General features: G+C 49.6%; 1 protein-coding gene across 1 annotated transcript in view; it reads left to right on the top strand.

The window, feature by feature from the left end:
* Positions 1-10,120: 10,120 nt before the first annotated feature.
* Positions 10,121-15,115, top strand: part of LOC132218339 (galectin-9-like) — a 67,160-nt gene continuing 62,165 nt past the window's right edge. Inside the window, exon 1 of the mRNA XM_059669460.1 lies at positions 10,121-10,282. Within this exon, the coding sequence (XP_059525443.1) occupies positions 10,244-10,282 (39 nt within the window). The 5' untranslated portion in view covers positions 10,121-10,243. The remainder of the gene's footprint in view (positions 10,283-15,115) is intronic.

Below are 15,115 nucleotides of genomic sequence, written 5' to 3'. Positions count from 1 at the left end.
TCTGGGAAGATCCCTCAGAGGACAAATTCATTAGGGAGGAGCCAAGAGTCTGTCCCAACTCCCCAGGCGCAAGGGGTCATGGTGGGCGTAGTGGCCATCCTCCAGCCTCGCTGTGGTTGTGCATAAAGCGGTCTAGACTACCTCTTCTCATGCAGTTGTGTATCTGTGCCCCAGGGATTAAGCCACCATGTGGCCCTGACTTAGTCCTGAAGGGCCTGTCTCTTTTCCTGGAAGAGTAAACAGAATAGCATCACATTTTAGAGCTGAGGAGGTGAAGGCTCAGAGATGTGAGGGGAGTGTGTGTGGGGGGGACCCAGGGCTTTTCATGCTCCTTCCACTGAACAGGCAGTTGCCCCATTACCTTGGCCTGGCCAGGCAGGCGAGAATAGGCTGTGTGCACCCCCTTTCGGGCCATCCAACATCTCCTCCCAATAGAAGGGGCCTCATCTGGGCGCAGGCTCCCTAACACCAGGGTCATGTGGCCTCTCTGGAGCTCTGCAAGACCCAGGAGGGTGCAGTTACAAGGGTGGCCACCAGAGGGCGGGCGTCAAGGCCTGACAAGCTGGCCACCCAACTTGAATTCTCATTTCATCCCTGCAAGTGTCTATCTAGTACTTTGCCCACCTCACAGATGAGGAAGCTGACTCATGCCTTCCCTCCTTCAACACTTTGACGTACCAGGTGCTGTCCAGGATGCTAAGACTACCAGGCTGGAGAGACAGTATTTCCTGTCCTGGAAGAACTCAGGCCAGTGAGTAGTATTGATCCAACTTGTATGCTGAGAACTTTACTGTCAGCAACTTTGGGGCATGAGACAAATTATTATTATAATCTCATTTGGAATCATACAAACCTGGATTCAAATCTTGACTAGATGCTATGACTGGGTGCTTGTTTTAGAGTTGTGGGATCTTGTCCCCATACATAACCTTTGTGAAATGAGAATAGCATCACTTACTTTGTAGGCATGTTTTGAGAATTAAATGAGAAATTGTGAGCCAAGTTAGTGAGGCACAGCCACAGGTAATGGCTATGGGGGTGTCTGGAGTCACGATAATTAGCAATAATGATGATGTAATAATGACATCCAGTCACAAAGACTTTCACAAAGACTTGGACCTAGAAAGTTGAAGGTGGGTTAATGCATTCTCTCATTAATTTATTAATTCAACCACCCATCTGTCACTATGCCCATTTATCCATTCATCCATACCATCTATCCCCCCCAACACTTGCCAAGGCCCAGGCTTGTCCCAGGTTTTCAAAAGACAAAGACAAGACACAGTGGCACTCTTTTTCTAGCTAATTTCTGAGGACATGCACTTTGGTTGCATCCTGCACACACTCAGAAAGATCCAGTTTACTCAACACAATTGTGCCAAGAAATGGGATGGAACAGGAAGTCTGACTTCCCACCTGACTTTGGCAAGTCTCGCTTTGGACAGCTGGGTGGATCCCACTTGGAGGTGAAAGGCCAGCTCTGAGCTCTGGCTTCCCCCAACTCCAGGACCTGCCACTGCCTCACCAGCAGCTGGGCTAGCTTTCGGAGCAGCAGCTGGGTTGGGGGCATGGTGATGTCCAGGAAGTAGGTGAGGGCCTGGCTGAGGGAGCAGGGGGCAGCCGCTTGTCCCTGACCCAGTAGCTTCCTGGAATACAATCAGGATGGAAAAGGTCCCATTCAGGTTTCCCAGAGGGTGATGAGGCCTCTGGAGCAGACACCTCCACCCTCCAGCTGCAGGGGAGAGAAGACACTGAAGTTCTGGCAACAGGCTCATGGGCCCAACTCATGAGCAGGAAGATGGACTCAGATATACGGGTGCAGGAAAGGCTGATCAACAGCCCTCCAAAGGGCACCCAAGGGGCTACAATCTTATAAACTTACTATGCACCAGAGTCCCTCTCACCCAGGCCTGATACCCACACGTGAATTACAGACTCACAGTGACTAAACCCACCAAAGACTGATGTACACCCTGAGGCCAGTTGCTTATTTAGATAAAAGCCCATGACTGTAGTCCCCTGGGGTCCTGTACCAGGAAGTGCTAGTGAAGGGGAAAATAAGAGATTTGGGGGGCTAGCTCTCTGAATCTGTGCCGGTAACCTGTATTCTTGCTAGAAGATAACTGGTTCCATTCTTATCTCTGATGCTTGTCCTGCCTTGCAGAACCTGTTTCCCAGAATACTCCCATTTTACAGAGGCCATAAACCATGAACCATGTACTAGTACCGCTCCTGGAGGGGGTTGTCAGCACTGGTGCCAGCCAGGCCAAGCCTTTGGGTGTAATCTCACTTCCCCCATCCCAACTCACAGGGGGTTGGGGGGCGGGAGGTGCAGGCTGCAAAGCCTGTGAAAAGTCTGGAAGCCTGATCCATATCTGGGGGACAAAGAAACTAAAAGGGATAAAAGGAAGGCTTCCTCATACTCATCGCTCAGGCTTTGGAGGCTGATTCTCCTGAGTCACCGCACTAGTGCAACTGTGATTCTGCATTAAAAGGCTCCTCTTCTGAATCCTCTGAGTGCCCACCTGATTATTCTCCCAAGCTGCCTGGCAGCTTATCTAAACACTAGTGTCCTGATGCATGAAATTCATGCAAAGGGCTCGGCCCTCGCAGCCCCTCCCAGCCCCAGCTGGCCCTCGCAGCCCCTCCCAGCCCAGGCTGGACCTCACAGCCCCTCAAAGCCCCGTCTGGCTCTCGCAGCCCCTCACAGCCCCAGCTGGCCCTGGCAGCCCCTCAAAGCCCTGGCTTCATCCGGAAGGTTCTCCGGACGGTCATTCTGTTGTTTGGTCTAATTAGCATATTAGCTCTTAGTATATAGGATCAGCAGAGCTGCCAATCACCCTGAGTGAGGTGGTGAGTCTAAAGGAGTCCTGAGGGGCTCTGTACAGGGAGGTCACAGCATGGATGCTGGGGCCAGTAGAAATGGGTTCAAACTCTGGCTCCCCACTTACTAGCTGGGTGACTGAACTCTCTGAGCCTTGGGTTCTGCCTCTGTGAAATGGATGTGATCGCACAACTTGTCTATCTCAGTTTTTAGGAGCATTGAATGAAATAGTGCAGTATGACAGCTGGTGCAGTGTCTGGGACACAGTGCTCAGTAGAAGTTAGGTGTAAGTATTAATACAGTGGAACCTCGGTTTTCAAACTTAATTCATTCTGGAAGGCTGTTGAAGTAGCGATTTATTAAAAAAAAAAAAACGGAATCATTTTTCCCATTAGACACAATGTAAATTGAATTGATTCATTCCAGATCCCCACATGATCCCTTGTTTTAACCTTTCTCATATATGGTACATGTCTAATGTACTGTTTCATCTGTGGACTAAAGGGACCACATGCTAACCTGACAAGCTCAGGGAAGGCCTGCAGAGCAGTCTTGCAAACTCAGAGACCTGAAGTAACCATAAAGGATGGTCTGAAACTAAACTTTTACTAAAAGCAGTTATGGTGGGTAGTTACATCCTAGGCCGGTATCTTCCCTGACAAGGTCAACCTTTACCTTAACTGAGCCTATCTGTCTTTTTGTATCTATAATAACATACCCTTTGAAATGTCTAGGTAACTTGTAACTTCCCTATTTCTGGACCTCTTGGGGCACAACCTAATGTGCTGGGCGCCAGGACAGATACCACAAATTCCTTCATTATCATGTTAATTGTTCCTGCACCCACCTAAGTATGTGTCTATCATTTTACTTTTTGTCCAATCCCAGGGGTTCCCCCCACTCCCCTCTCTGCTTTCTCCTGCCTCTCTAGTCTATCACCAATGAATTTCATGTAACTCACCTACGTCCCTTTCCTTTGATTGCACTGTATAAATACAGATGTAAACTGCCAATCTCTGGAGCATTATCTCAATTCATTGAGGTTCTGCTTCCAGGCATATGACAACAGTTTGTCTCAAACTCACAAAAATTCTTTGCAGGTTTCGGTGTTTTTTTTTACGTTAACATTACTATGAACAAATACCTCTTAAATTTATCTAACCATCCCCTACTAGTCTTAAAGGAACCACCTTCAGCACTTGTTTCAGGAGTGTCTTTCAGGAAGTCAGCCTGCTGCACCTTCACCTTTTCATCTACCACTGCCTCCGAAATGCTGTCTGCTAACTGCGGTTCTTCCTTTATTCAAGTCAACAACAGGTTTTATTTTTACTCCATTTCCTTTCATCATTTTTTTTCTTTCCCAGGTTATCCACATTAGCACTCTTGATGGCCTCTTTATGTCTTAAAATTGTGGTAATCATCCATTTCACCAGCAACAAAAACCAAAAAAGAAAAAAACCCAAACCCACAGAAATATTTACACCTCAATTTCCTGAGAAGATAACAGGACGTGTAGAGGTGAACTTTCTCACATTCTCTCCTTTGCTGGAGGCCTAACAGACTCTTCTCATCATGTTAAAGTATCTGCATGAAAGGGTTGTAAGGCTGAGAACCAAATCTTCAACAAGAAAGACATTGTTCCCATAAACAACTTGGTCAAGAACTGAATTGTTCAAGATGGGAGTCATTTGAGAACCAAGGTCTGATTGTATTGCCTCGTTTCATCTACACCCAAGGCCGGATGAACCACATCTGTCTCCCTACAGTCATGAGGGCATCTCTGTCCCCTCATCCCCAAGTGTCGGGCTCTCTCACATTCTCCAGGACATTGGGGTCCAATGCCAGACTTTGCTCCTCTGACCCCAGCTTTCTGACTTTGGCCACTCTCTTTAGGGGGACACATTCCTGACGGTGTCATTGTCACTGAGGAAGCTAAGGCCAGGGAGCTAGTCCTAAGGCTGGGAGGCCTGAGATGGTAGATTTCACTCGTTTACCTCTCCTCCTGCCTGTCACCCTGTGCTGTGCTCTCCACATGGATGGAGAGCCTCCCCTTCGCACAGGAAGGGGGTGCCCTGGGGCCTCCCAGGGGCAGTGTCCTCTCCCCGGTGAGGACTTTCTGGAGCCAATAAAACTCCTTGGAAAATTGAGCCTGGTATCTTGCTTACAGAGTTCCCCACAACCATGCCAGGTGAATAAGACATTTTGGGAACTCTGAGAAGAGAAGAATTCTCTCAAATCTATAGGTATCCCAGGTGAAATCTGATGGCACATCCTTGGGTGGGCTGCCTGGCCTCAGGAATATTCTAAACAGCCCAATCTGAGATTCCTTATGAAAAATTCTAGCACCCTCTGGATATCAGATTCTAGTCCTGTTAGTTGTCCGTGAGATTTTATCTTCTACCTGTACACTGGCCCAGATCCTGAATTCTTCTCGTTTCCCCCAACATTTGACTATAACTCTCCAAACCAATGTTTCCAATTTTCTCTCCCACTCCTCCGACTTGGAACCCTGGAGAACTAGCACTGCCCTTTTCCTGCAGCCGCGGAAGCTGAGGCCGGACAACTTGATGTAAACTCCAGAGAAGTCAACACAGCTCATGTGTGGACAATCCGCGTGTCTAGAGACATTCATGCTGCAAACTCAGAGCAGCTGTCGGCATTGCCATTGCCCCCCTCTCTCCATCTAAACATGCTGGAGCCAGACAGCGAGGAATCGTCTGCACTGGCTGGCTCCAGACTCAGACTGGGTGCACAGTCTTCTCCCAGCATTAAGCTGTGTTTTCTTTTGTTTCCACAGAAACAACTTTGTAAACACCCGATCGCTTTAGCCATTGCCCTATGTTTTGGAGCCCAACTGCATACCTGCGCCCTAAACTGACCTATTGTCAGGACCAAGAGACCGGTTCCTTGAGATGGAGCAATCCACCTACTTAACTTCTGAACTGTGAGACATCCCGGGAAAGTTTCAAAGGCAGGACTGAAGGGGAACAAAAATTTCCACCCCCAAATATGTGTCTTTGGCATATGTATTATTTAAGCTGTTTATTTTTTAAGGCAGAAAATTCAGGAAATTTTTTAAACCTCCTCTGCCCTCCAACTGCTTAAAGCAGTGGTCGGCAAACTGTGGTTCGCAAGCCACATGCAGCTCTTTGGCCCCTTGAGTGTGGCTCTTCCACAAAATACCGACTTCTGCGCATGGGCCACGAAGTTTCAATCGCACTGTACGTGCGCGTCTGCATGTGGTATTTTGTGGGAGAGCTACACTCAAGGGGCCAAAGAGCCGCATGTGGCTCGCGAGCCTCAGTTTGCCGACCACTGGCTTAAAGGATTTGGGATAGGGAGGAAGAGAGCTGTTACCAAAGACAGCCTCTGTTTATACTAGAAAGACTTCTCTGCCTGGCATGACAAACATTGGTTAAGCAAGTATTTGTTCTTCCCACCTCCCTGTGAATTGTCCCAGGCCCCTACCTCTTCTCCTGATCTTAGGGCAGCATATGAGCCTCAACTGTCTGACAGTCTGTGGCCTCATATTCTTATGGAGCCCTTGTACATGCACAATTATATTTGGTTTTTCTCCTGTTAATCTGTCTCACATCAATTTAATTATAAGGTAGAGGAAAAATGTTCCCTCTCTAACATGTCACTTCCATCCATCCACAAATCTTTTTTCAACTTACAAAACTGAGACCCTGTAGCTATTAACAACAAATCATTTCCCACTCCCCCCAGTGCCTGGAAACGACCAGTCTACTTCCTTTTCTATAAGTTTGACTAGCTAGGGACCTCATAGAAGTGGAGGCACCCAGTATTTGTCTTTTGTGTCTGGCTTGTTTCACTTAGCATAGTGCCCTCTGGTCAGTGATGGCAAACCTATGACACGTGTGTCAACCACTTAGTCACACTGGCTGGGCTGTATTATTGTATTTTGGTGGGCATTGCTCAGCAACTTGGCGCATTAGACCCAGTTAAAAGAAGTGGTACTGTCTCATCTTGACATTTTGAGCTCAAGTCCTTGTTTCCAGGTGTGTAAAATAAAATTCCTGTAACCTGCTGGGATTGCACCTATACCTAATATTTATGGTCTAAGTCAGTGATGGCGAACCTATGACACGCGTGTCAGAGGTGACATGCGAACTCATTTTTTTGGTTGATTTTTCTTTGTTAAATGGCATTTAAATATATAAAATAAATATCAAAAATAGAAGTCTTTGTTTTACTATGGTTGCAAATACCAAACCTTTCTATATGTGACACGGCACCAGAGTTAAGTTAGGGTTTTTCAAAATGCTGGCACGCCGAGCTCAAAAGGTTCGCCATCACTGTTCTAGGTTTGTCCATGATGTAGCATGAGTCAGCACTTCTTTCCTTTTTGGAGAATCCAAGTGGGTGAAGAGGACAAAGCGAGTCAAGTCCATAGCTTCAAAGTTCGTGAGAAGGGTGACCTGCTGGGCATCGACCATCTGCACACAAACCAGTTTTAAAATGTCACATTTGCCTGGCGGGTATGGCTCAGTGGTTGAATATTGGCCCAAGAACCTAGAAGTCGCTGGTTCCATTCCAGGTCAGGGCACATGCCCGGGTTGAGGGCTCGGTCCCCAATGGGGGCGTGTGCAGGATGCAGCCAGTTGATTGTGTTTCTCTGTCATTGATCTGTCTATCTCTCTCCCTTCCTCTTTCTCTAAAATTCAATAAAAACACATTTTTTTAAAGTCACATTTGATATCATATCTACTGAAGATGTGGGCATCTTTGACGTCAAATCCAGATTCCTGGGTGTTGAGATGGAGAAGGTGTAGCTCCATTTTCAGGATTTACTTGAGATGCCATCTCAAGGAGTAGCTTTAAGGGAACTGTTTGATGATGTTAAAGTGAATGTAAACCTTTGCATGTACCTGCTGAACAAGAAAATCCGTGACCCAGCTGGTGTGGCTCAGTGGTTGACCATAGACCTATAAACCAGGAGATCAGGGTTTGATTCCTGTCAGGGCACATGCTCAGGTTGTGAGCTAGATCCTTAGTTGGGGGAGGGGCATGCAGGAGGTACCCAATCAATGATTCTCCATCATTGATGTTGCTATCTATCTCTCTCTCTTCGCTCCCTTTCTCTCTGAAATCAATAAAAATATATATTTTTTAAAAACCCGAAGTTTCATGGAAAGTGAAATGCCTGTGGGATTTCCATAGATTTTTTTTATCACCTGGATAAAGAAACGAATCTGTTCAGTATTTTTGTTTTTAAACATGATTGCAATCACTGCTTACAAAAATATCATATTTTTAGAAAAGAAGACCTTTTTGGTCTTTTTGGATACTACAGCACAGTGATACATTCGCAAAATGAATGACTCTAAACACTTCCACATATACTGTGGAATAGGTACTCTGACTGAAAACTTAGAGCATTCTGTGATTTGTTTTAAAGTAGGGAAAAAAATGAATGAACTGACCAGCGGCAAATGTGTAAGCCTATTTTCTTATGAAAAACATTTGTGTCCCTTTTGAATGATGTAGTTCTTCATAGATTTTTGTTTTCATCTGTGGAGAAACGGAAACCTAATATTTGTAATGAGTTATTTACACGGGTGAAACAGCTGTGTGACCACCATCCAGATCAAGTTCCAGAGCATCTCCTGCTCCCAGAAGACTGCCCTCCCAGCTTCATTGTCCAGTGTGAGGTCACCGAGGATTCCCGTGTCACAGTCCTTCTGGTTGCGGGGGCCATTCCATGGTACGAGCACCATCACTTGCTCCTTCTTTCTCCTGCTGGTGCACACTTGTGTGGTTTTCAGTTTGGAGCTATGGGAGTGAGGCTGTCGTGAACGTCTGTTTTCATCTCTCTTGAGTTGTTTTTTAAAGTTGTGTTATTTCACACTCCAATCTGCAAGGAATGAGAGTTCCACTGGGTCCATGTCCCCATCAGTGATGACATTGTCCCTGGTGTCCCTGCTGCTGGAGAGGATAGCAAAGAATTGTGCTTCTGTCCCCTCCTTCCTGCCCCCCTTAAACCGATTAAAATCTAGTTGATTCAGTGATATACATACTAGGCATGAGGGTGACATGCGGGGACATGTGACCTCAGTTTACAGGAGCATCTGAAAGAAGTCAGTCTTTGCGAATGCTGGTGCATCTAGACAAGGCTCAAGAAGGAAGAGAGGTACAGATCTATGTGTGACCCTGGGCACCTTCTACCCACATGGCGCCTATCTGACCCTTAACTGTTCATTCAGGTGTAACTGGTAGCTCATTGGTTTTCTTTCTAGTACATTGCAGGGACCTGCTTGACTTCAGGTAAGTTCATTATCACCAAGGCTCTCCTCTCCTCCCCACTCCCCAACCCCAGCCTATCCTGTTCATCTCGTTTAATCATTTCCCTTAACTAGGTGCTGACGCCAGTTCATGGCAATTTATTTAATGTTGCCCTGCCCTCCATGTCATTTGGAGTACTCCATTATGTCCAAGACTTCCCCTCTCCCTATTCTTTAATATATATATATATAATCGATTTCAGAGAAGAAGGGAGAGGGAGAGAGAGATAGAAACATCAGTGATGAGAAAGAATCATTGAACGGCTGCCTCCTGCATGCCCCCTATCGGGGACAGAGCCCACAACCCAGGCATGTGCCCTTGACTGGAATCAAACTCAGGACCCTTCAGTCCGCAAGCCGATGCTCTCTCCACTGAGCCAAACCAACTAGGGCACCTCTCCCTATTCTAAAGCCCAAAAAAGAAAAGGGAGAGAGGAGGGGAGCGGGAGGAGAGAAGAAAGAGATATATTCACAGAGAGGGGCCTCAGAAGCTCCCAGGGTACCACTGTCACAGGGATATCACAACCTCCAGGGTGAGATTCTCTATTTGGAAAACACTTATTTCTACATGACACCTTTATATGAGAAGAGAAATGCCCTTTTGAGACTCTAACTATCCTCATAGAGGTCAGGCTGCCACTGGTGAGCCATGTGACTTTGGACATGTCCCCTAGCTTCTCTGAGCCTCAGTTTCTCTGTGTGTAAAATGGGTATGACCAGGCCTTCCAGCACCACCACCACTCCTCCCTGTGGCCCTGTAAGCAGCCCATTGTTTTCTGGACATTTCCACTGAGCATGCTGTATACGAACCGGACAGGACACGATCCCATTTCGGGTGGAGCACAGGAGGAGAGGTGAAAGAAAGGTCACAGAGTGGAGTATCTACTTTCCTGCCCCCGAGTCCCACCCTTAACGCTCCCCCACCCCCACCTCCACCCCCACCCCCAGCACTCTACCTTTCTTTCTCTAAACCCACTTCCTCTTGCTCCTGGCTCCCCTTTAACCCCCCACTGCCCAATTTTTTGGCTTTCTATTTCTTTATCAAATCCTCCCCAGTGCAGAGAACTGCCTGGCTGGTGTGAGGAGCAGCCGGCACCACAGAGGTGGTGGAGAGATGGCCCTCAGCAGTATCCAGCCTTCCTTCGTGACCCCAGTGAGTTCCCAGGCAGTGGGCACAGGCGATGCTGCAGGGCCAAGCTGGCTGCCTTGCCAGGGAAGCTGCTCTGGGTCTCTGAGAAAACCAGGCAGGGGTGGCAGAGGGTGCCTGGGGGTAGACATGCCCGATGGGGCAATCCTGACACAACCTCTGCCCCAGGCTGGTCTCACCTGCCTCTCAGGACCAAGGGATGATAATCACCTGCATTAGGGCATTGCACAGATGGTGCTGAGCTCCCTCTGGGCGTCCGTCCTGTCCTGGGGGCTGAGGGGAGAAGGGCACTGGTCAGTCCTGGGAGGGTGGGGCTTTGTTGGAATGAAAGGGGAGCCCAGCAGCCCGGCTTGGGCACTGACTTAGGAGATGGCCTCCCTGGGTTAGGCCGTTTCCTAGCTCGGTGACCTCAGGCTGGTTTTTCCTCTCTGTGCCTCAGTTTCCACATCTGTAAAATAGGGATAATCCTAGCCTCAGAACCCTTAGCCTGATTGTCCTGGGTCACAGGACATTCTGAGGTTTCTGTGGGTAGACAGATAAGAAGCTCGGTGTAAAACTCTTGTTTGTCTGTTATGTGCTCCTGTAAATACTGTACATAAAGGTGTCTGTTAATGGCCCTCTTCTTTCTCTTTGGGGCTCAGTTTAATTTGTTTAAAGATGGGGGCTTATCCCACTTAGCTGGGGGCCCAGCTGCTTGTGGAGGACTGAACCCATAGCAGGGATTGCAGGAGCCTCCCAGCAGCTGCCAAAAGTTCTTTATCTCAGGAATCCTCCCTGCCCTCCCTCTCAAGGCATCCGCTGCCCAAGACGCTTGGCTAGTGTGAGAAAATCGGTCGGTCTTTTCTGTGTGAGAACTCTCTGCAAGTTCCTGTCTGTCTATAATGTAACTTTGATTATAGATATTCTTTGCTTAGTTTCTCATCTTTTGGGGAGTCAGCTGGCTGTTTGCTGTTGAATCCTCTGTCTCTGCTGTTGGGGCCTTGTGCCACTCAGGCCTTAAAAAGGTCATTTGCTGCGCCAGTTGGTATGAAATAAGATTCTAAGGCTAAAGTCCCTGTCCCTCCTTTTGAGTACTCATTGTTTTACTTTAGTGATTATTTTTGTTTCTGTTTTGAAATGGGATAAGATCTCTTTTGATATATAGGCTTTCACGTTGTTACATCATAAGGATTCTACTCAGAAAGAAAAATATAGAGAATAAATCTTTTAAATGCCCCAAGTCTTTCTCCTAGACTCTAGAGGGTTGGAGCTACAGAAGTACCCTCAAGCAGGCTGCCAAAGCTGCAGCAGGGGCCACTCCCATCATGTGTAGATATATATCCTATATAATAAAAGGCTAATATGCAAATTGTCCTTTGACCAGGAGTTCAACCAAGGGGCAGGGCCGGCCTGCCAATCGCCGAGGCCCCTTCCCCAGCCAGCCCTGCCCCGCCCCCGATTGGCCCCTCCCACCACTGGCCAGCCCTCACCCATGCATGAATTCGTGCACTGGGCCTCTAGACCTATTAATAAAAGCCTAATATGCTAAGTGTTTGGTTGACCAGTCAGCCGTTCAAACAATCAACACTAATAAAAGAGAAAAATGGTAATTGGCGTACGAGCTACCCTTTTCATTGGCTAATCAGGGCTATATGCAAATTAACTGCCAACTAAGATTGGCAGTTAACTGCCAACAAGATGGCGGTTAATTTGCATATGTAGGCACAATGCAGGGAGGTGAAAGAGAAAGCAGGAAGAAGCCCCCTGCCACTGACAGTGATTGGAAACCCAGGGGGGAGCTAAGAGCTGGGGGGCAGGGCAAAGGCGGCCCTGGGGCCGCCTTTGCCCTGCCCCCCAGCCATGATCGGAGAATCAGGCGCCTTTGCCGCCCTGGCCAGTGATAGCAGGAAGTAGGGGTGGAGCCAGCGATGGGAGCTGGGCACGGTTGAAGCTGGCAGTCCCGGGAGCTAGGGGTCCCTTGCCTGGGCCTAAAGCGAAGCCCACGATCACGGGGCCGCTGCAGCTGCGGGTCCCCGCTGCCCGGGCCGGATGCCTAGGCCAGAGGCGTCAGGCCTGGGCAAGGGGCCGATCCTGCAATTGGAGGGTGATGGGGGTCAATGCCTGAGGGCTCCCAGTATGTGAGAGGGGGCAGGCTGGGCTGAGGGACACTCCCCCCCGCCACCCAGTGCACGAATTTCGTGCACCAGGCCCTAGTCAAAGCATAATATGCTAATAATATGGTAAGGCTGCTCAACTGCTTGCATGTGATGTTCACTGACCACTAGGGGGCAGAAGCTCCTACTGGTAGATGAGCTTGCTGCTGGGGTCTGGCCAATTTGGAATGATTGAGATGGGCTGGACATGCCCTGGAGCCCTCCCACAGTCCCTCCCTGGCTGGCCAACCTCCTGCGTTCCTCCCCTGCCCTGATCATGCACTGGTGGGGTCCCTCAGCCTAGCCTGCACTCTCTCACAATCTGGGACCCCTTGGGGAACGTCAAAGAGCCAGTTTCAGCCCAATCCTGCAGGTCAGGCCAAAGGACCCCACTGGTGCACAAATTTGTGCACCGGGTCTCTAGTCTAGTCCTAGCTAATAATAGACAAACATGGTAATTAACCGTATCTTTGACACGCTTCCCATTGGCTAATCAGGGCGATATGCAAATTAACTGCCAACCAAGATGGTGGCCGGCAGCCAGGCAGCTGAAGCGAACAGGAGGCTTGCTTGCTCCAGTGATGGAGGAAGCCAAGGTTCCCCGCCTGCCGCTGCCGGCCTCTGAGCTGCAGTCTAAGAAACAATGTTGCAATTATAGAAGTTAAACAAAACCCAGAAACCTGCTTTCTGCCAGCCGGGCTTCAGCCAGCAAGATCGCAACAGTGTTTCAATTATAGAATCCAAACAAACCAAGATACCTGCTTTCAGCAGCCAAGGTCTCAGAGCTGGAGCCGAGCCTCAGAGCTAAAGCTGGCTCTCAGCTCCAGTGACAGCCATAGAAGGTAAATAAATCCCAGAATAAAAAAAAAAGAAAAAAAGGAGAAGTTGGGAGCTTCAGTCGCTCACCAGCCTGAAAACGGCCCTCAGCCCCTCACCCAGACTGGCCAGGCACCCCAGTGGGGCCCCCCACCCTGAAGCAACAAGATGGCGGCTAATTTGCATACTGAAGGCGGCGGCAGTGCTTGAGGCTGTCCGCAGTCCCAGGACTGGATCCGTGACCCTTCCCAGTGGGGCGGCAGCTCGCACAAGGGCGGATCAGCCGGTGTTGGGCAGGGCAGGACACCTGGCTTCCGCCCAGCCCCAGTCACTCTGGGCAGGTGAGCAGCATAGAGAGCCTCTGGACAGGGGAGGTGGGCCGGCAGAGGGCGGCCTGTACTCCCCACATGGCGGTGGAGGGGAGCCTGCAGGCTGAGCTGAAGTAGTGCCTGCAGGCCATCAGCACCCAGGAGTGGCTGCGCAAGATCCACCTCCTGGCCCAGAAGGTGCAGGATCGCAGAGAGAGCCACTGTGACGGGCCAGACTGACTTGGCCCTGCCAGGCCGCACCATGCGGGTTTGCGGATCTGCAAAGCCAGAGGCCGCTGGTGTGCACATCCCCCGCCAGTGTGCGAACATCCCCCAGCACACTGTCACCCTCCCGCGCCTGCAACAGTTGCAAACCAAGGTGTGCACAAGTTCCCCCCGCCTCTCCACCGCACTTCCATCAACCCGGCATGCCTAACACCCCCACAGGATGTGCACACATCCCCTCTGATGCGCTCACGTCCTTTGGAGAGTGTCTGGGTGTTTTGGGTGCTGAGGGTGGGCGCCTGTGAGATGACACTGAGAGGGCGGAGTGGTGATGCCCTGTTCCCACGGAGGCTAGTGCAGCTACGAGATCACCTCTGGGGGGTTAATGCAGGTGCTGAGGCAGGAGCAGGTGCAGATAGACACACCTGGTGGGCACGGGCGGCCATCACTGAGGTGCCTTCGGTCAACGTTCAAGATCAAGAACCCAGAGGTGGAGAGGAATTCCGTCCTCTCAGTGAAACAGTGAGATAGTCGGGGTGACTGTAGAGGAGGAATGTGCACTTTGGGTGCCAGCACCCATGAGCGAAGGCTGCCCTGACTGAGCACTTGCTTGGGGCCTAGCGCACTCCTGCCAGGCAGCGGGTGACAGGACGTGCTTTTCCGAATTAATGAGAGAAAAAGTTGATTCTCCTACTGCCCACAAAGGTGGAAAGTGAAGTGGGGAGACATGTGGGGAGTGAGCGAGGTTCCCTGTCTGGGGGTTCCAAATCTGCTGTTGGTTTCTTTCACCGCTGACTAGAGATATACAGGGTGTCCCCTCAAAATTTATACACACTTTGAATACCTACTAATTCCAATGATTTTAAGCATAAGAAAGAAACAACAATGGAGCTGTTATCTATTAAAAGTGTGGGCACAAACAGGTAGTTGGACATTCCCTGAGGGGTCTCAGATTGGAGAGGGTGAAGGCCAGACTGAGGGGCCCCATTCCCCCCCTACCCTAGTGCACGAATTTCGTGCACCGGGCTACTAGTTTATATATATAAAAGCCTAAGCAACTGTTACAGTGGAATGACCAGAACGACTAGTTGCTATGGTGTGCACTGACCACCCGGGGGCAGACACTCAACACAGGAGCTGCCCCCTGGTGGTCAGTGCGCTCCCACAAGGCGAGCACCGCTCAGCCAGAAGCCAGGCTCATGGCTGGCAAGTGCAGCTGCCATGGCGGGAGCCTCTCTCAACTCTGAGGCAGCACTATTGAGCGGCGGCAGCAGGTGCAGCAGGCCAGGATGAGTGTAAGCGGCCTGGCCCCTAGCCCCGATTCGGGCTCCTCCCTGGCTGCCTGCTGCTTGGCGCAC

This window comes from Myotis daubentonii, chromosome 16 (assembly GCF_963259705.1).
Source record: "Myotis daubentonii chromosome 16, mMyoDau2.1, whole genome shotgun sequence".
In the NCBI taxonomy this organism is placed as follows: Eukaryota; Metazoa; Chordata; class Mammalia; order Chiroptera; family Vespertilionidae; genus Myotis; species Myotis daubentonii.
Note: the sequence above shows the minus strand (reverse complement) of the source record. Positions and strands in the feature narration are given on the sequence as shown.